Source organism: Gymnodraco acuticeps, unplaced genomic scaffold (assembly GCF_902827175.1).
Source record: "Gymnodraco acuticeps unplaced genomic scaffold, fGymAcu1.1, whole genome shotgun sequence".
Classification (NCBI taxonomy): Eukaryota; Metazoa; Chordata; class Actinopteri; order Perciformes; family Bathydraconidae; genus Gymnodraco; species Gymnodraco acuticeps.
In genome coordinates, this window is record NW_022989983.1 from 1,021,230 (window position 1) to 1,043,621 (window position 22,392).

At 40.2% G+C, this 22,392-nt stretch overlaps 1 protein-coding gene across 12 annotated transcripts in view; it reads left to right on the plus strand.

Annotated features, from left to right (window-relative positions):
- The window catches only part of itpr1b (inositol 1,4,5-trisphosphate receptor, type 1b), a 123,911-nt gene that overhangs the window by 91,326 nt on the left and 10,193 nt on the right, over window positions 1–22,392 (plus strand). For all 12 annotated transcript variants that reach the window (XM_034212164.1, XM_034212176.1, XM_034212170.1 and 9 more), the window contains 7 exons: window positions 10,021–10,196; window positions 10,701–10,865; window positions 11,419–11,608; window positions 12,194–12,286; window positions 14,172–14,320; window positions 15,645–15,810; window positions 16,646–16,806. In XM_034212164.1, the coding sequence (XP_034068055.1) occupies window positions 10,021–10,196; window positions 10,701–10,865; window positions 11,419–11,608; window positions 12,194–12,286; window positions 14,172–14,320; window positions 15,645–15,810; window positions 16,646–16,806 (1,100 nt within the window). The remainder of the gene's footprint in view (window positions 1–10,020; window positions 10,197–10,700; window positions 10,866–11,418; window positions 11,609–12,193; window positions 12,287–14,171; window positions 14,321–15,644; window positions 15,811–16,645; window positions 16,807–22,392) is intronic.

A 22,392-nucleotide genomic window follows, 5' to 3' on the forward strand; every position in this document is an offset into this window, starting at 1 on the left:
TTTTACACGTGTTTCCTTGAATACCTCCTGATGTGACTTGAGCAATAGCATCCAAACATGTTTTCATTCAGTATTTATAGCAGTTGGCATGTGATCAGAATTACAGACCTAAGATGCATTATTCATTGTGTACAGAGCACTATGTGCACTCGTGCTTGTGGTTTGGGTGTAGCCTCACACCTCCCAACGTGACTTTAACTACGTGTGGAGGTGTGAAGAGAATGTAATCTTAACGGAAGATTTGAATCTCGACCTGCGGTGCTATCACAAAGGACCAAGATGGATGTGTCTTGGCTGTAAGGATCTGAACTGTTATTGGATACTTGACCTTTGTTACTTGACTTAACATGTTATCAGATTTCTAGTGTCCTTCTCACACTGCTCCAGGTTTGGATAGGGTTGTGTCCTTTTTCCCATACTATCAGAAAATCTAGCAGGAAATGGCAAACCATGCTTCTCACCGTGGAGAATACCACTAAAAGTGACACCTACATGATAAGATGCAGATTCAATTTGCTTTACTCTTACAAAAGCCATAACAGTGCCTGCTTGAATTCAAACTTCCTCTATGGATCTGAATGTTCTGCCTGTTGCATTGGAGCAGGAAAAGGAAAGGTCAGTGTAATTATCATCTCTCAACCCATCGACTATCGGACTGACAGAGTTAATTTTCTGTCCAGCGGATATCCAGATAAACACATTTCCCGGAAAAAACATTGTTTACATTTCGATTAGCCACTTGAGAAGCAAGGATGGAGTTGGAGTTGAGAAATTGCATCTACGACCGGATTGAAATGGCCAGATTACATTTGTTAAACATGTTTTTATCTAATTAAAAAACTTGCACCCCAGACTTGTTCAAGACACACATCACACACACAAGAAAAAACACAAAACAAACATTTGCGAAACGTCCTTTTGTAAAAACATGATACATATTTAAAATCCAATTTAAGCCGCATTACTTGAGTATCTCATCGTCCTATCCTTCTGTCACTTTCATTATGGTAAAAATGTGTTAAAATTGGTTAATTATCATCTCTGGTCAGCTATAAAATATCAATTAATTGTGGTTTTCATCATAATAAAAAAAATCTGACCCTGGAGAATTCAAATTACATTGCAGTCTTAAATATATTTTGATAAATGTATACATTACATACAAAACAACTCTCCAAGTCAGAGTTGTATATGATTCATTTAAAATAAGCTAATTTTTCCAAGAATTCTAAAACCTAAAAAACAAGGTAATTGAGTTTCTTTCTGGGATCAACATATTTGACCTTTTCACCCAAAACCATATTAACCCCTGATCAGTCAGGCTGTGTCAGGTGGCCAACATGTCCAGATTTGGTTTGGGAAAATCCTCTGGTGTTGGGTCACAAGGTGGGACTTGGGTCACAAGGTGGGCATACGTCTAAATCAGGGGTCTGTAACCCGCGGCTCTTTAAGCCCTCTGCTCTGGGAGCTTAGACAAAAATAAGAAGGAAATAAAATAAGTATTTGTAGGACTATTTAAATTGTCTTGCATGGTTGAAAATGTTTCGTATCTTGTATTTTGAGGTGATACTGTGAAACAAATAAAACGGTTTTAATTAGGTTAACTAAAATATGCGTCACATATCCTGCTACGGTCCCGCCAGCGCCTTTTCTTGCAGACGAATAACCTGACCCCCGGGTCTATGAGCAAACTATGGATAAACCAAAGAAAATAAAAGTATCGGAGGAACACAGGATTTAATTCTGCGTGGTTAGAGTTATCTGCTTTCACAGCAAACGATGCTGGCTTACCGGTATGTTTGATATGTGGAGAGAAGTTATCAAAGGTGCTGCAGCCTTTACGTATCAAGGTAAAAACGGAAGAGGAAGACAGCTGACGACCTTCAGTCATAATTCAATCAGTTAAAGGTGGGGTAGGTAATTCACTTCAGAAACACTTGTTGTTATATTCCATGGAATGCTCTTAACATCCCGATAGCAATGAATACATTAAATGCTTTGACAATAAATACATTAAAACATGTCATCTGTGGAAGCCGTGGTGCTGTAAAAAGCACGACCAATCATCTGAGCAGGCCCGGCTAAAGTAACTGGATGGCCTACCTGCCTGTCAGCTTTCCATCTGTACACAAACTTATCCCGTGCCCTCATTGGTCATGTGCGCGTTCGTGTGTGTTGGAGGAGGGGCTCTGTAAGGAAGTCAAAAGGAAGGGGCAGATTTTTTCGGTTGTGTACTTTCAAATTCTAGCGCACTCGAGCTGGTTTCTCCATTCTTACGTACCCTACCTTTAACTTTTTTTAGAGTGCAGTTATGTTTTATTTAAGTGGGTCAATTTTAATTGTATTTATTTCTTCAAATGTGCAGAGGACTCCCCAAGTGCTGTGTTTAATTTATTTTAAAGTAGGCCTGTGTATTTTTTTGTATTCTCCTTATATTTGTTTATTATTAGAGGTAAACAGTTTTCTATAATGTAATAAATAATAAATGCAAAAAGCTGTAGTTTTTGTCTATGATATAACAAATTATATACAACTTTATAAGCTATCAAGCTATCAAATATGTTTTACGGCTCCAGACAAAAATAAATGTTGGAAAAGGGGGCAAAATGGCTCTTTTGGTCAAAAAGGTTGCAGACCCCTGGTCTAAGTGAAACCAATTCCTGACAGAAACAGAATGCTTTTTGTGACAACCGGAGCATGTTTTCACATGCAGTTTCAGCTTTCTGTTTGATTTGCTTTCTCTTAATCCTTTCAGTTGTTTTTCTTAGTTCTCCTTGAGGGCAGTATTTGTGGGGATGTGAAAAGCCGCAGCCAATAAGGCCTGCATTGTTCCAGTGCGGAGTAGCAGAAAGAAGACACACATTGTGATCCGCATACACTTTCAATTGTTCTATGTGGGGTCAAACGGCGAGGTCCCTTTTTGTTTGAACTTCCTCACAGCGGTATAGAAGAGAGGGAGAAAAAAAATAACCGAGGTTGTTAGCATAGCTCCAGCAACTTCATGGGGTTTGAAGTGTCAAAGGTCTTCTGGGAGCTTAACAGTTCTTTCCAGGACACTGAAGTCGTGTAAAAAGAAAAAAAAACTCAGCCACTGTTAAGTTGCTCAATGGTGAATATTCAATGTCTACACGCATGCATACACACACATTCACACTGCGTCACCAATTCACATGAGCTTCCTGTTAATATTCAAGCCACCTGCCTGTAAACCATGTTAGATCCAGACTTCTCTAGTGAACTTAATTTGGACTTAATTAAGACATTGTAATAGCTTTTAAAGGTATGCGTGTAAATTGTATGGGGAAGTTAAACTCCAGGAAATCCCCTGATTGTTGTATCAGCTGCACGCCTCCTTCTCATGTCGGTCAGTGGATGTTTCCTCTACGTGGTTTGTTTGAAGGGAAACTGTGGTTGGGAGCTTTTCCAAGTAGTGGTCGGATGTGCTGAAGTCTTAGAAAAAGAAACAAAAACGTGACCAACTCCAGGTTGTACATTGTTTGTAGGTTAAAGAGATAGTTTGGATGCTTTTAAGTGGGGTTGATGGGATTATTATCCATAGTCTTTGTATCCTTGGCAGTTTCATCCAATTTGGAGAAACGGAGGAATACTGACACGGGAGCAGAGCTGCTGTGGACAGAGGCAGCAGCAAAATATATTCTAGCTTCATAAAAGAAAAGCCCACTTAAAAGAACCATGTCATTTCAAGTGTTTTCTGTATTTGGAATGTGTTCACGCCTTCACCTTGCTGTCAGGTAGCCCTTTCCAACCTCTCAGATTAATTTATGTTGTTATCTATTCTACCTTCAAAGCAATCGGTCTCCTTCGGGCAATACAGAAGTTGAACCTTGCAGAAGACAGGATTTTCTGCTCTAAAGCTGTCTCAATTAGTTAGTTCATTTGTGTTATTGTGGGTGACATTGGTTTAATAAGCCTTTAAAACAACGTCCCACTATATACGCACACTCAGACCATTTGAGACAGTGATGGACAAAATAATCCTGTGTTCTGCGAGCTAAAATAATTAGTTATTTATATGTTTTGTATTATTATTTTTTTATTCTAAATATTGCGTGCACTATTTGCTGATACCCCCATCCAGAGAAGTACATTGCTTAACCCCCATTGAGGTAACCACTTCCTGTCTCTCCTAAATGTTGGCATGCGGATCACCATCTACAGAAATTATAATTTACAATCTTCAAAGTGTCCCTCCAATTTACTTATTTGCACATCTAGAAAGAAGGGTGACAGTTTTGTTGCAGTGAAAGTGTCCTTTTATACTTACTTTACATATTTTCTTTAATGACAAGAATGTTTTTTTAGACAAGGGTCATTATCTGTTTGATTGTGACTGTGGATAAGTACGTCTTACAACCGCACTTCAAAGCTTTCAAACTATCCATTTATTACGGAGATTTTTATAGTGGGTATAAACACTGAAAGTCCCCTTAAACATTGTTGCATCAGCTGCACTCACATGCTGCCAGTGGATGTTTCCTCTAGGTCAGGGGTTTGCAACCTTTTTGACCAAAAGAGCCATTTTGCTCCTTTTTCCAAAACATTTTTTTGTCTGGAGCCGCAAAACATATTTCATAGTTTTTTATTGTTGTATCAGACAAAAACTACAGATTTTTTGCATTTATTAGGCTATTTATTACATGATATAAAACTGTTAACCTCTAATAAGAAACAAAGAACTCTTATAAGGAGAATTACAAATAATACACGGGCCTACTTTAAAATAAATTAAACACAGCACTTGGGGAGTCCTCTGCACATTTGAAGGAAAAAAAAAAATTATTAAAATGGGCCCACTTTGAAATAAATAAAACATATAGCTGCACCCTAAAAAGAGTTAACGGTAAGTTAGGTAAGAATGGAGAAACCAGCTCGAGTGCGCTAGAATTTGAAAGTACACAACCGGAAAAAATATGCCTCTTCCTTCAGACTTTCTTACAGAGCCCCTCCTCCAACACACACGAACGCGCACATGACCAATGAGTGCACGAGATAAATTTGTGCACAGATGGAAGGCTGACAGGCAGGTAGGCCATCCAGTTATTTTAGCCAGGCCGGCTCAGATGATTGGTTGTGCTTTTTACAGCGCTACGGCTTCCACAGATGACAATTTTGTATGTATTTATTGTCAAAGCATTTAATATATTCATTGCTATCGGGACGTTAAGAGCATTCCATGGAATATAACAAAAAGTGTTTTCTGAAATAAATTGCATACCCCATTGAATTATGACTGAAGATCGTCAGCTGTCTTCCTCTCCCGTGTTGTTCCTCGATACGTAAAGGCTGCACCATCGTTGACAACTTCTCTCTACATATCGGACATACCGGTAAACCAGCATCGTTTGCTGTGAAAGCAGATAACTCTGTCCACACAGAATTAAATCCTGTGTTGCTCCGGTACTTTTCTTTGATTTATCCATAGTTCGCTCATCGAGCCGGGGGTCAGGTTATTCGCCTCCAAGAAAAGGCGCTCGTGCGGGACCGTAGCAGGATGTGACGCATATTTTAGTTGACCTAATTAAAACCGTTTTGTTTTTTATTTATGTGTCACAGTATCACCTCAAAATACAAGATACGAAACATTTTCAACCATGCAACAAAATATAAATAGTCCTACAAATACTTTTATTTTATTTCCTTCTTATTTTTGTCTAAGCTCAAGGGAGCCAGAGCAGAGGGCTTAAAGGGCCGCATGTGGCCCCCGGGTTGCCGACCCCTGCTCTAGGTGGTTTGTTTGAAGATAAAATGTGGTTAGAAGCTTTTTCATAGTGGAGGTCGGACGTGCTGAAGCCCTAGAAAAAAGCACCTTGAATAACTTCTGTCCTTTCTATAGGGTAGTGCTGTGGTTTAAGTCAGCTGGGTGTTTGTGTGGAGTCAGGTATTCCTTGATCAGAAGTTGGTGAAGTGCCAGAGCCTCCACCCTGTCACAGGCGCTTACACATGTAAAGTAGAATCTCAGTTTTCATCACGTAGCAAACGTCAGGCTGTATTTAGATTCGGTGAAGTGTACAGTAAGTGCTTTATTGTAAAGGTCAGTCTCTCTATCTCCGCCTGGCTGCAGAGTAAGCATGCGAGAGAGATGAATGGTCTGAGTCTGTAGGTGTGTGACAGCCAAACTGCTGCGTCTGGGTTCGCTGCCAAGTCCAGGCGCCCAGGCAGCGCATTACGATGCGGCGCCCGGGACCATCCACGGTGATTTCAGCTCCAGCCAAGTGTATTTTTAGCCAACCGGGGGTTATGTAACAAGTACCTGTCATGTGATCTGTACACAGAGAGGCGTGAAGAAGGAGGCCTCAGCAGGGAGGGGATGTAGGGAGACTCTGAGTGCTGTTTAAGAGCCTCAGTGGAAAGAAAACAACAGATAAATGCACTTTAATATTTAAAAATAGGATTTAGATGGGCATTGAGTTAGTGCTTGGTGTGCTCATGAAGATGAAATAATAGATTTAGATGAACACATAACTGTTGTGTAAAAACCAACATATACACAAACAGAGAGAGGCTCTACTTATATAATATAACTCCAAAACAATTGTTTTCATAAGCGACTCTAATGGGATTTCTTAGTCTCCGTCCACACGGAGACGAAACGGGTTGTATCCGCTACAGTTCTCTATCGTATAGAAGACGGTTCGTCCACACGAGGCGGACACGGAAACACGGAAACGGAGCCCTCAAACGATAACGCATCCCAAGGTGGGTAGATCTGCGGACGTAATGCTCTGGGGGGCCAAACGGCTCCGTGTGTACGCCCTATACCATCATTTCCTGATAATGATGACGCCATAGCCCCGCCTCTCCCCACCTCTGCTGCTCACCCCCGCGCCACCCGCGTCATTGCTGATGTGTTTCGCCAACAACAACAACAATGGAGGATCACAGGGTTGCTTTCGTGCTCCAGGCGCTACTGACCATGATACAGATGTTAGTGCAGAATCTACAGCTCCTCTACCACAACCATCAGCAACAAGTGGACATGGAGAACTACATGAACTACATGTTGCTAAATCCACCGCGGGGAATAAACAGTAGGGCAACCAGGCAACCATGCACGGGGGTCTTATTCGCTGCTTTTGGTGTATTTTGTGGCGGAAGTACAGCGCCACTTACAGGCCTGGCATATGTACTACAGCGTCTCCAGCGGGTCGAGCGGTGTCGTGTGGACAGACACGTTTCTAGAGCCAATTCCGTGTGGACAGAAGACTTTTTTGATATCGAATTCGGTTCGTTTTCGTCTCCGTGTGGACGGGGTCTTAGTCTCAATAAAACATGAAGCCGATCAATTAGTCAATATTCACAGTGGATAAGTCAGCTACTGTTTGGTCGTTTTACTTTTATGGCATGTAATGAGACAAGTGTTGTGGTAACCTAAAAAAAGAACATTAGCATAATTGTATTGAAGCTAAAGAATATTACAGAAAAAAGCGTTCAGTATTTAAAATAAAATCTATGGATAAACCCTTTTTTCAGATGTGTTGCGTGTTGTTTCTTATGAGTCTGTTTTTGGATTGTCCATTTGATTCTCTGGAGCCGTATCTCCCAAAACGCCTTAAGGGAATTTCTTCAAATTTGGAAAAAACAACAAACTGATTAGAATTTTTGACAAGGCCACACAAAACAATTTTGGCCTTAACTTTAAAGTTAATATACTAATTATGACAATTTCATGAATTTAAACTTCAACTCGATGGGTTGACAGAGGAATACAACCTCAAGGTATTAACTTTAGTTTCTCTAATGCTTTAAAGAGCCTGTGACAGCATCCCAACAACTGTTGTGCAATGAAATATTGGGCTACTAGTAATCTCGAACCGTCAGTTTAAAAAAGAAGGTGCGATACCGTTCCGTTAAATATCAATAATTTCGAACATCGCGGGAAATTCCTTCGACTCATTTTGAAGTTTTGGGGGAAGCCGGAAGTGACGTCAATGCGGGAACGCTTCACTGTGCGGCGAGAGAGCCAAACACGGACAAAGTGTGTTGTCATGCGTAGAAATTGTGAATTACTGAGTTTAGGCACGTTAATAACGTTTTAATGAAGTTGACGACAGTATATTCATATTTGTCAGTGCTTTCATGTCAATTCGGCGAACATAAATGATCGTGGTGAAGATGATGATTAAATTAGGATTAAAAATCGGTAGTGAGAGCTGCTGAATTTCCTCCCGTCGGATGTGATATAAAAACAAATCGATTATTTTTGTAGTTGTAAACTCAAGTGGATGAAACTACATGTATTAGTGCTTTCATGTCAATTCGGCGAACATATGATACATTAAATGATCGTGAGGATGATGATTTAAAAATCGTTTGTTAGAGCCGGTCTGCATTTCCTGATGAGAAAACAAACCGATGCTTTTTGTAGTTGTAGTAGGCCTACACCAACATGGATTAAACGTGTGTTTTTTTCACCACAATGTTGGGGAAATTAATGGATAAAATGCACGGATTATTATTATTATTATTCCCACTCCGATCGGGACACCAGGTCCACCGTTTCCCCGCAGCGAGGCTCCCCGCGTTGACAGTTTACGTGGGCTGGGCTGGGTGCAGTGGCGGACTGGCCATCGGGACGAATCCCGATGGGCCGGTACCGAAGTGGGCCGGTCGGATAAGTCACTCGCACATCCCCCATAGGCGGCGCGTGAGGCTCAGGTTTGGGAAGGCTAAATAACTTTTTTTACCTGACGCTGCCCGCCTCCGGCGTCTATAGAAAAGAGATCAACTCAGTGTGCGGAGTTTAAATCTCTCAAGTCATATTACAGGATAAAGGAAATACAGTTTAAACTGCCGTATGCAGAGAAGACGCCGACGTGTCGCACTTATCATTCATATTACATCATCAATCAGATCATCGATCATATAATATCATAATATATCATATATTTCCTTATCTGAGTCAGCTTCTCCAGCCGTATCTGGCCGTGCAACACTCACAGTGTCACATACTGTATGCAGAAGTATTATTTTAAGCAACACATTATGTTGACGAAACACTCGAGTCAAATGTAATTAAAGTCAGATCCACTCGTGTCTTAGACGTGAACGCGCTCTCAGCTGGTGAGAGAAACCCTGGCTTGATTTACCGAGTTGATAACCAGCGTCGTAGGACCGCTTAGCGAGATCTCGTTTGTTAGTTTGTTGTTGTTAGTTTGTTTGCTACTCAAACATATCCAGGGTCTGTTGAACTGGCTTCGTAGTACAGGGCACATGTGGCTGGCAGCGCTAATGTCAAAGACACAGACATTATACATTATATTTGTATTTTACCAGGATGCAGTGACACAAATATTTACATATTTACATTTACTATCTACAGCACCCGCCGCCCCTGACATCCCCCCGTTGACAACTTACTAGCGGTACCGAAGTGGGCTGGTCGAGAGTCCCGGGATGATTTTTAGTCCCATTCCACCACTGGCTACATGACCGTATGATCGCCCATATTGACGCACCTAATTCCTAAACTTCTAACAGATACAACATAAACCGATCCTTCAGCCTCATATGAGCTCTCAGACACGTTCAAAATTAAACTGTCATCGCTGTCTGAGCTTGCTGCTGTGTGCGCCATCGTGTTTACATGCAGATGCTGGGATCCTGAACGGTGCAGCTGGAGCGCTGTGCCCGCAATGACGTCACACGTAATTTGGCGGGACTTGAATTCCCCGAGAAGATCCAGAATATGGTCAACATTGAAGGGCAGATTAATGGTTATCAAAGTACAAATATCCAAAATCAGTTCAGTAACGGTTTTCAAGGGGACAATATTTACTCAAATTGATGGGTTTGGATGATGGGGGAAACTCGTGTCACAGGCTCTTTAAGCCATATTTATGTGTGTTGTGCAGTTGAGTACGAGCTTAATTTTCCTCCTGTTGACGTTAAAAGAGAACTATTCACTAATTTCACTCAAAATTGGCAACTTCATAACTGAACCGAAAACAGAAAAAGCAAAGAGCCACACTTCCTCCCTGATGTGACCTCCTTCCTCCTCAGGGACCCTGGAGCCCCACCTCTCTGCCCTGCTGTGGATGGCCATGCTGGTTTCTCTGGCCATCGTCATCGTGTTTCCTCAGCCTCACGGTATCCGGGCGCTCATCGCCTCCACCATCCTGCGCCTCATCTTCTCTGTCGGCCTGGAGCCCACGCTGCTGCTGCTGGGGGGCTTCAATGTAAGTGTGTTCCCTGCTATGAGGATCATACAGACCTCACGTGCAGTATCACATTTATTTTGACATGCTTTATTGCATAGCAGATGGATGACTGGAATTGGCAAACTGCGCAGTCACATGCCAAACATTGAATACACATTAAACACATTTAACACAGCGACTACCAGGAGTGTAGAGCAACATCAAGCATTCATCAAGATGTCACGTTTCACACTTCTTTAAAGAGGCCCTCATTTTGGGGTTTTCCCTTTCTTGTAGTATACATTTTTGTGCATGTAAATGGTTTTAAACATCAAAGCATGACACAGTAGAGGCACAAAATACAAATAGGAACCTAGAAATCAGCATAATAGGGCCCCTTTAACTTGCGGTAGCATTACAGATGCTAATAGAAATGGCACTGTTGAGCATAGATGCATAAGCCTGAGACGTTCTGTACCACTTAACCACATCCACTTTATTTGTGTTATCAATGAAAAACATCCCCTCTCCATTGTTCTCCAGTTGTGTAACAAGATAATCTTCCTGACGAGCTTCGTGGGGAACCGGGGAACCTTCACACGGGGCTACCTGGCCATGGTCATGGATGTGGAGTTCCTGTACCACCTGCTCTACCTGATCATCTGCAGCCTGGGGGTCTTCGTTCATGTCTTCTTTTACAGCCTGCTGGTACATGAACACACACATGCACACACTTGGACATATAGGCCCTAGGTTTTAATGTTGTCTCTATTCTCTACCGACATCATTTAACCATGAGACTGACTTTGCACATTGATCATATTTTTATTTACATTTTAGTTTTTATTTATAAAACTTTGTACACTGGGCGCATACTTATATTTCATTCATATTATTTATAAAAGTGTCATTACTTAAAACTAGTCTGTGATATTTATGTGTGTCTATATTAAACTTTCCACTACCTTCATAGTGTTTTTTATATAAGACTACTTTTGACATAGTTCATGCCTAATATTACTGTTAATATTGTATATATTTTCGTTTTTGTTATGTGTCAATGTATACAGATATGACTGTCATATCTGAACATTTAACTGCATTTCTTGCACTTCCGGTTGGATGCTAACTGCATTGCGTTGCATTCTGGTGGTGGGTGTTGGGTGTTTACCAAATGTATAACCAAAAACCAGAAAAATGTCATTCTTAGTCCACATTTGAACATATTGTAATCCAATCACTAAATCCTCTCTTTTTCCAGCTCTTTGATCTGGTGTACCGAGAGGAGACCTTGCTGAACGTCATAAAGAGTGTGACCCGCAATGGCCGCTCCATTCTCCTGACCGCCGTGCTGGCTCTGATCCTCGTCTACCTCTTCTCCATCGTGGGCTACATCTTCTTCAAAGACGACTTCATTCTGAATGTCGACAGGATACCCAACAAAACACTAGGTACGAAACAGGTTGTTACTTCTCACTCCCTAACCGGGACGAACATAAATACCTCGCCCTTCACTGACCCCGGGGACAATGAATGTTTCTCTGCAGCAAACACACACAATCGCAGACACACACACACACGTATAATAATAATAATAATAATAATAATCCTTATATTTATTATAGCGCTTTATCAAAGACTCTCAAAGCGCTTTACAAATACACATTACACATACAGATCATACATGTAATGGTCATCTACTGTGGACAATACCCACAGGAGCAAATTCGGGTGAAGTGTCTTACCCAAGGACACAACGGCCTGACGCAGTGGGGCGGGAGTGGGTTTCGAACTGGAGTTCCCCAACGCCCCCTTGATCTGATGATCAAACGCACAGACCACTGCGCCACCCGTCCCTATGTAGATGTTTATGACTCTTTCTGGATATCTCTTCCCAAACACATCCGTGACTGCAACAATCTGTCTATATTGAATGTTTTTACTCTTTCTTTTTTATGAATGTTCTGTATAAATGATATGTATTATTATTGTATCTTTTTTTATTTAATTAGATTTTTATTTATTTATTTCTATAGAGCATGGAGCCAGTATGGTGGGAGAGTTCTTCTCTGGTGGAGTCTGCCGGAAAGAGAATGGGGAGAACTGTTCGACAGAGGCTGTGAGGGAAGGTAGGGTGTGTGCGTGCGTGTGTGTGTGTGTGTGTGCGTGTGTGTCTTTCGTTTTAGGTTGAATCCACGTGTTTGTGCATGCATGTCTCTCATGAGATTCCCGAGTGTGTGACTCTGTCTAATGACTCATGCTTGTGTCCGTGAGTGTGTGAAGTTCTTTATGACCTCGCAGACAATCACTCAGGAGATCCGGGCGGTCACATGGGATTTAACCCGGTTGCACCAACTGGGGGCTTTCAGGGAGCCGGGGTGAAACACCAGGGCTTTAGACTGGTGTAGGGGCCCGGGGTCAGAGGTCAGGGATTAATTGCCATCAGGTACGAGCTGGTCGATGGGTGCACTCAGTGAAGGCGCATATAGCTTCTCACAGCAAACAACGAACATTTGTAAACCGACTGACCTTGATGGGAAAGCCTCCAATCAAAGACCACATGCAGCACCTTAGAAATCGATCAGCCAACCATGCGGAGTCCTCACAGCGGCGCGACCTCGTCTGGGCTTCACCAGGCCATGTTAGTCTGGTGACTTGTATTTTAGAGTATAGTTGAGAAATTCCCAGACATGTTATTACCCCAGAGACCCCCCCTCCTTAAGTCTGTGAATAGTGTGACATGAGGGTTCAAGTGAGTTAGGATTGTGCATCGGACCTTAAATCTTTTTTTGTGTAGTTGAATTCTTAGTGGGTAGTAACACATTACATTTAACTGGGAGCATGAACTTTAATGTTTTCTCAATAAATTGTTCTTTGAGAGTTTGAGTTGCTGCCCTCGCGAGGGCAGCAACTCAAACTCTGCGAAGGTATAGATTACCAAACTGTAAATTGAACAGGTATAAGTTTTCCAGTGTAGTTTGTGCAATCGAGAAGGTTAAATAGGGGAAGTGCATTATGTGTAAATAGGTATGGACACAATAGGGATATGTGCAATTTGATGGACACTATGCATAGGTGCAATAGGGAAAGTGTGTATGAATGTGTGTATGAATACAGTAGGGAAAAGTGCAATATTTGATTATGTATGAATGCAATAGGGAAAGTGCTGTACCTGTATGTTTCTTGTTTGTTTCTTTGCCATGTGATCTCTGTTCTGTATCTATGACTGATTGACCTGAATGTTTTATGTGTATTATCTCACTGCCCAAGACACATTTCTCCTAAGGGAGACAATAAAGCTTTATCTTACTGTATCTTATCTTATCTTCTTAGGTTAGTTACTGTGAGTGTTTTTTATTGTTTTTTTGTTTTAAGAGATAAAACTGTGTTTAAGAGTAAATATAATGATATTATTATATTATATATATATATATTATATAGTAACGGGCCTTTTTAAAGGGGCCCTATGAGGGACATGTGCAGGTTCATTTCTGTATGTTGTGTTTCTACTGAGACATGTTGACTTGCTATAATGTTCAAAAAGGTCGTTATTTTTCTCATACTGCCTGAAACATGAGCCCAGTCTGCTCTGATTGGTTAGCTCTGTTGTGATTGGCCAACCTTAACCTATCACGTACAATGTGTTGAAGCACTAGCCCATATAAGTGTTACATAGTGATCTCACTATGACGATAAATATCTAAATTGAAGAAGAATTAAGAATAAAAGTTGCATCAGCTTTAACAATGAAATACATTTTTTTAGTAATAAGTTGACGTAATCCAATCATTTAAGCATGTTCGACACGGGTGTACTAAACAACATAAGTCAATATAACTATAAAGTAACAAAACATTGATTGAGTACCATTTCTGTTCAGTCTACCCACCAATCATAAATGGATCCTCTCCTTTATCAATTAAGTTTAAAGGCATCATTGGCTGGTCATAGCCATGCAGACTTACTCTCTTTATAAGAAATGACAGATATCTCACAGTATCGTTGTCTCCACAGCTACTGTTGCTATCCAGCCGTCGGCGGTGGTGATCGAGGACAAGGAGCGGTCATGTGACTCGCTGCTCATGTGTATTGTCACGGTGCTGAGTCACGGCCTGAGGAGTGGAGGAGGTGTTGGGGACGTCCTGAGGAAGCCATCCAAAGAGGTACAAAGCACAGGAACACGACAAGGACAAAATCACATCCAAGATTAGATAAGACTTTCAAAACCAGTATAATTACATTTCCTAAATGAGCCTTTTTTTCATAATTGTTCCCTCTTTGTTGTAGTTTAAGAATCATGGATTATAGGAATCATGGACATCTCGCCACTGAGATGCAACACACACATCACATGCCTGCACAGTCCCTTACCACACACACACAGATTCAATGTTTAATTAAAGTGGATGGAGAACACTGATAATACAAATTTTAAAAAGTAAACGTTTTAATGAGTACATTTTATTTAATTAAATCTTCAAAAAGTACTGAACATAACATTTTTTACCACATAAGCAAATATAAAATGGTTGGTTAATTCCATACGCAGCAGGCTTAACGAGGCTGTCTGTGAGAGTAAGACTTGAGGTCATGAGGTTGCGTAGGGGACTTTCAGAACTTCAAACACGGCAGAAAAAAAGCATTAATGGTACTTATCCAGGATGAAGACGAGCTCGTGCTCTACCACAACATGTCAGATCTGAAGCTTGACCCATAGACTCATACATGCTTATATAAACCTCAGCTAGCTTCACACTCATGTGAATTCTCCGTACTGTTTTCAGTTGTGTCGGATTGTGTTTGATTGGATGTACTCGTACCTCATTCTGTATGCAGAGATTGCATTATGACTCACTGCGATGTGTTAACAGTGATAGCATCAGGATTTGATGTAAATGGATTTGTTTTTTTTCGATAAACATACTGTAGATTTTTTAATCTTGTTAAGACAGATCTTTTAGAAATGAAATGTAACATCTTACAACTCAAAGGTAGGATTAAGAACACTTTATACCTCATTTCTACGTTCTACTTATATTACACTATGACTAATATAACTTACTTAGTGTTCATTTATTCAGTCACCTAAGAGTAAATAAGCCAAAATGTTACTGCTCATGCGTTCGAATCATTGCAATAACTTAGCTTTCTCTTTGGATAGCATGAAACTTGATAGCATAGCATGACACACATAGCAGTGCGACTTTTTGATTTTCAAACCTTTACTTCTACTTCTCTGCTTACTAGCGAATTACAGCCATGTATGAAGCATAGCCCATTCCCCCCCTTTTTTACTTTCCATCTCCAACATTCATTTATTCAATATGTATATATGCATTTGTTGTTTTTGTCTCATTTATTTTTTGCTACATTTAAAAAAGATTTGCTTCAAATGTGCTTGACGGTCGATGTGATACATGATGACTAATGACACCAGCTCATCTATCTTGTTCTTCTAACACATCTTCTCCTATTTCTCTCCAACAGGAGCCTCTTTTCGCAGCCCGGGTGATCTACGACATGCTTTTCTTCTTCATGGTCATCATCATCGTCCTCAACCTCATCTTTGGTGTCATCATCGACACATTTGCCGACCTGAGGAGTGAGAAGCAGAAGAAAGAGGAAATCTTAAAGACAACCTGTTTCATTTGCGGTGAGGGAAATAAAAATAACTGTTATTTTGCATGGTCAAATATTGTTGTAAGATCATATCACCGCTATCACCTTTTCTATCATTAAATGTATTCTGGCTACTCATCAAGTAACAACCTTCATCAACTTAAGAAGTGCCTCACGACCTTTGGCACATATTTTAATCATCACTCTTCAATCCCTTCTTAGAATGAAATAAGGCAGAAACACCAACCGTGATACATTCGAGTCAAAGCGGGAAGCAAAACTGTGTATCTGTGCAGTGTCATCAGCAGGTGTGAATGCTGAGGTTTGAATCAAAGGAGGGGTCCGCTCTGAGACGACACTTTAGTGAGCGTGATGTTTGCTGTGAAGCATGGGGGCTGTTTTTTCCGAGTAGCATAAACACCGAAACGCCTCCTCTTCCCAGAATGAATGTTTCGTCATGGCAGTGCTGCTGCTACCGTGCCGCTGCTGCTGCAGAGGAGTGTTTCTTCCTGTTGCATGATGGGTCTTGACCATGTTAGACTGTACACAGACACTGGCCTCATCAGTCAATAAACAGCCACTCATTGGCCACTCCTTGAACTAACATCACTTTGAGTTGGGCAACACCATTAAGGGTTATTCCGTTTTGCTGCAAAAGCAAAACAAGAGCGTAAAAAGGATTAAATGGATTTGGTGTGACAGACAGCAGAACTCACCTGACCTGTTTGGTGTGTCCATTCCCTTGTGAGCCAATTTCAGTTAGTCATCCTTGTTTAGATCACAAGAGCGGTTACATCATGTTGCGACACAAAGAGTGTTTCTTCACAGTGTTTATTTGGGATGTGTGGTGTATCCTTGTGATTTTTTAGGATTGGAGAGAGACAAGTTTGACAATAAGACGGTCACCTTCGAAGAACACATCAAAGTGGAGCACAACATGTGGCACTACTTGTTCTTCATCGTCCTAGTGAAGGTGAAGGACTCCACAGAGTACACCGGTCCGGAGAGCTACGTGGCCGAAATGATGCGGGTAAGGATGACGTCACACACATTGATCTGTTTCAAAGTCCTACACACATTCAATACCTTCACATCTACACAGCAGGGGCCATTATAGAGTCGTATTACACGGCTTAGTTCAATAGTCGATTCTGATTGGTCAATTTGGACAGAGGTTGGTAATACTTGATAACACACTGCTGCTAAGCAAAAACAATGACTGTTGCTGAGGAGGGACAATGCAGAGTGGGAAAGAGGTTAAAAGCAAGAGTGCTGGACATCAGAGAAATCACCAGAAGAAGACAGACAGGTCAACACTAACAGCAACACGGTATGGACTCTGGCATTATTTAAGGACTTGTTAGTGGAAAAGAATATGTGAACAGACTTGGACAGTTACAGAAAACCTCAACCGCCATTTTAAAGACTTTGTTTTTTAGTGGAAGCACTGAGATAAAATAATGTTCTATTAATATTGAGAGTCAAGTCGTTGGTTTATTTAGTATGAGGCTGTGTATTACTCAGGATAATGTGCAACGAGGCGGTCATTAATAAAAAAGAAATCCTTAAAATCAAACGTGAAGCGGAGGGACCTTGATAACCCTGCACATGAATCCTTACATGTTAAATAAAATATGCTTTCTGTGAATAAATCCTCCATTGTTCAAGCCCCCCTGTTTTCAAAATAAACCTCTTTGACCTCTGGGAAACCATTCCTGCTTCAGAAACAACACATGCAGACGCACCATGCCACACTATCAGCTGCTGTGGTCTCCACTGAGGTTAACCTTCACTGCTAACAGCACTGCAGGCGCTGAGGTTCCAGATATCAGCTTTACGGTTTGGAAAAATAATTTATCGCTGCAGCTTTTTGTTTTTCTGAACCAGCAATGTGTTTTTTACCTCTCTTCTCTCAGGACTGCATTATGTAATCTCCTTGCCTCCGTGACCTTGAATCCTTGCGAAGTATTATCACATCAGTCAATTTAGTGAATGGAAAATTAGCATTCAGGCAGAGTCTGCCATTGGCATCAAATGTGTTAATCCCCCGAAGCAGCCATGCCTTGCTTTAATCATTAAGCACACACAGATCTCACCCTGCGTATCAGCTCATGATAGGCAGAGCGGGACCAAGCCGCATGCTTTTGTTAAGCAGCAGTGTGAGGATATCTCCTTAAAGAAGTTATTATAGCATCAAAGAAAAAAGTGTGTTTCCTTATATTTCAGATGTATTTATTTGGTTTTATTAAAATAAATGTTGATTATGTTTTATTATTATTTTATTTTAGGATTGTCAAATGAACAGGGTTATTAGATTAATAAATTATAAAAAATATATATTTTCCATGCATATAGAAGTGCATTGATGTTTGTTTCTAATAATCCTAAATAATTCATTTAAATTAATGAATTGATTAACCTCATCATAAACTATGTGTATTATACTGTGCTATAATCTTCTTGTGTCGGTTATTTTTTCTAATATTAAATCCCAAAACAGGACGTTAGACAGTGCAATTAAACTGATTTAAAATAAAGAATGCTGTAGCAGGTTCAAGCAAAGATATGGTCGGAAAAACATTTTGAGATCTCATCAAATAAGTACTCGCGTTGGACGCTACAAACACGAAACGATAAACACGCTCGTCAATTCTGGCTTTTTACGTCACAGTGGATTCAACCAAACAATCTCTGTGGAAATAAAAAACAAATGAAATTGCCTGATTGTTTATTTGGTGGCATCATAACCTCATAACCTATGAGCAAGTATAAGTGTCTATGACTGCCAGAGGAAAGCCCCTTTCTTCTGAAGTGGTTGCTCTCCTGACGCACTTGCTCTGCTGGCACTTTCTGACGCAGTTTCTCATTAGACACACTCCGCTGCCTTCCTCTCCTCGATCTGCTGCACTCGGTCTTGTGAGGAACCACCTGACTCAGGATTAACCCCCATCCTCCGTCCCATTAACCTTACACCCCACTGAGCCTAAAGGAGTTTGTTAAGGTCACGTTCTGACCGGCAGCTTTAGGGGCCGGCGGAGCCAAGCAGGCACACATGGTGCGAAAGACCCCGTGACCCATCAGCTGACCCAGTCATCCCCGACATTAACTCCCAGCTTCACATGCAAGTGTTTGATGCTCGGCTGCATTGTCCTGTTCCCAAAGAGATGTTTGTTTCCAAGCATGCTCTTTTAGTTATTTAAGTGTGACAGCAAAGATCAAGATTTAGAAAGGGACGACTTGGTTTTGCTTACTGCACATATTTTATTGCATTCTATTTCAATGTAAATTACTGCTTTATTTGATATTTTACTATATTATTTCTTATTTTTTTGTAATGTTATTACGGTGTTCTTAAAATAGTTCGCTATCTGTGTTTTTTTAATTCTTGTTTTCTGTATGCACCACGACACCAAGTCAAAGTCCTCGTAAGTGTCAACCTACCTGGTAATAAACCCGTTTCTGATTCTGATTCATTTGATTTAATTTCCTTAACATTCACTAACGCATGCTAAATTGCAATTTCGAAATAATTACATTTTAGATTGTGAAGGCTAAGCAGAAATCAATTCAATTAGTTTGAACCATTACGATGTGCTATATGGTGAATACATTCAAACAAGTTTGTATTTAGGCACATTTTTGAAGGTAGTTTCCCTCCCATTACTTACAATGAACCCCACGCTGTCCCATACTGCCTAGTTGTTGTCGTGTGCTGTGCTGAAGCGCGATTATCCTTGTACATTACTGCAGTGTTTCTGCTATATACAAATAGCGGCGGTGCTAAATCTTGAGACATTGCTGTATGTACTGGCAGGGCCGATTTTTGACATAGGCGTTTAGTGATGAAAGTGGGGGATGTTGGCTTATCAGGCGCCCGCAGCTCACAGCTAAAGTGCGAGCGTGGGAGCGAGAGAGAGAGGGCGCACCGGTACCGGCGTTGTTGTTATTAGAATCTGGTGCTAGCTGCGCTAACAGAAGTAGATGTTGCTACAACCAGGGTGGAGGAGAGCTCTACTGTCAGACTGAGAGGCTCAGTGAGGTAAAGGACTCTCTGAGTGTTTAGATAGTTAATTTTAGTCTAAGTTATCTCAGTGGGTCTCAAACAAATATGTGTTTACAAATTATGTAAACACATATTTCCAAGGCACTCCTTTATAATTATTAGGATAAATAAAAACAGGTTTGAAATCATTCCTATGTATACTATAGGACAGTAAACCAAAAATATCGTTTAAAGTTGGTGAGATACATAAATATGCATACATTAATAAATGTTAAGGTAAAATAAGATATAAATGAACAACAAAAATAAAATAAGTTACATTCATTTGTTATTGGCTATGGTAGGTTATTGGTTATGTTCACATTAGGGGTGCAACAAAATCGATGACCAAATTAGTTGCCAACTAATTCAGTCGTCGATTCGTTGGTGACGTCATCACGTGTGTTTTACGCGCCGTTAAGCTCCAACGTTATTGGTCTTTTATCGGTACTGGAGACATTTAAAAAAATATATGTCATGTATTATTGCTACAAAAACATTATATCGCAGTCTTAGTGTCGCCAACTCGTTTCTAATATGCAAAAAGACAAACAAATGCGTCTATGATGTATTTTCGATCAGACGACATCTCTCTCCCGTCTGTGTGCGAGGGGGCGGGGCAGTTTACACACAGCTGCTACATGCAGCAACACACGGCGGGGATGGCGGAGAGAACGCGCTCTGAGGTTTGGTTCAACTTTACCTGTCTCGATGTGGACAATGCTCGTTACCAAAATTGCAATAAGTGTTTAGCATGTGAGGGCGGTAACACGAGCAATGTGTCTAAACATTTATCAAAAGTGCTCCACATTCAGACGGAGGAATGCACCGGGTTCCACTGTCTTTCTAGTAGCGCTGTAGCCCCATCCACGAGGAACGTTTCCACGTCAGGTGTTATGTACAGTATGCTAGCAGCAACACACGGAGTTAACTCAATTATACAAACATGGGTTAATGATGAGAGGTAACTGAGTTATTTATTTTGTTAAAGTTTCAGCTATTCTGTTTACAGTCTGTCATCACATTATTGAATACGATTTGTTAAAACATTGTTGTTTCTTTTGATGTGAAATATTATTTATTTAATTTAAATAAAAAGCAATGTTAGTTTTGTTCAAAATATGTTTAGTTAATTTAATAATATATGTATTTTTGAATTAAGTATTCATCTTTATTGTCTTCATTGTTAGTTTCCACATGCCTAAAACAACCTCAAGCTACATCTAAAAGTTGATGGCTAAATAAGAGCGTTTGAGAAATTGTGCAAGGCATACAGTAATAGTCCGAATAGTCGATTAATCGATAGATTAATCGATTATCAAATTAGTCGTTTGTTGCAGCCCTAGTTCACATACTTATTTGATTATTAAAATGTAAACCGATCTTTTTCATATGGGTGTTTTAGAGTTGTACCCCCTTGATCAGTTCTCTAGTAATTGTGTGCTCAAAGTGCACCAGATTGAAGCATTTTACTTTAAAATGTTCAACAACAAAAAAATCTTCCCGGGGGAGCATACCCCCGGACCCCCCTAGAGGATGTGACGTCCACCCCCCAATTAAAACATGTTCATACAATACTGAATATATTTGAAGCCATTTTGACGTATATTACCAATGTCAATACGTTTCTGTTTTTGTAGTGTATTTGTCTTTTGTAGAGATTTTTCATTTATTCTTTATATATAAAATCTCGCCTCAAATCTCGCCAAGGGCAGCAAATTGGCTAGAACCGGCCCTGGTACTAGGCCTCAAGAGCCTTGTGCTGGCAGACACATAGAAACAAATTGGCGGGGCGCATTTCGCACGCGCGCACACACTAAAAAATTCCACGCGCTCCGCACTCACATTATGCTGGGCCCACGTGCCTTAGCACCGCTGCTATGACTCCATCCTAGGGGAAACACTGTACTGTTTTATATACAGTACTGTGTTCACTGTATTTATTATTATTTATATATTTCCCATCTATTTACCTTTATTTTTGTATCATTTATTTTGCACATACTTCTGATAATTGTTTATATAACTGACTGTTTTGCACTCTGGTTAGACCCTCCTTAATTTCGTTACACTGTGCTTGCATTTTGTAATGACTATTCTATTACGCTACTTTCTACGTCTATTTTTAGTTGTGTTGTTTTTGGATGTACTTTAAAGATTAAAAGACTTATAAAATGAATAAATAAACATTGACATATAGTTAAAATATCCAGCTGCAGTATGCAATGTAATTCATTTAGCTTCACTTCTACCAGCTGTAATACACACATTAATACAATAATAAGTACTTTGAGTTTTGGTACCTTCTGTTTACTTTGATTTGGTTTGATACTTTACTTCAGTGAAACGTGAGTAAGACATTCTTCTTAATAAAAATGCATTTTCTTATAATTGTTTTAAATTGAAAATATTATTTTGCAAGTAAATTAACTCAGTTTTATGTAAAGACCTGTTGGTTGTACAGTTTTACTTAATTAAAGTTAGTAACTTATTTAACTTATTTGATGTATTAACATTTTCATTCACCCACACTTTTCGTAGCTTTGGGTTTTGTAAGGATTATAAAATCATACA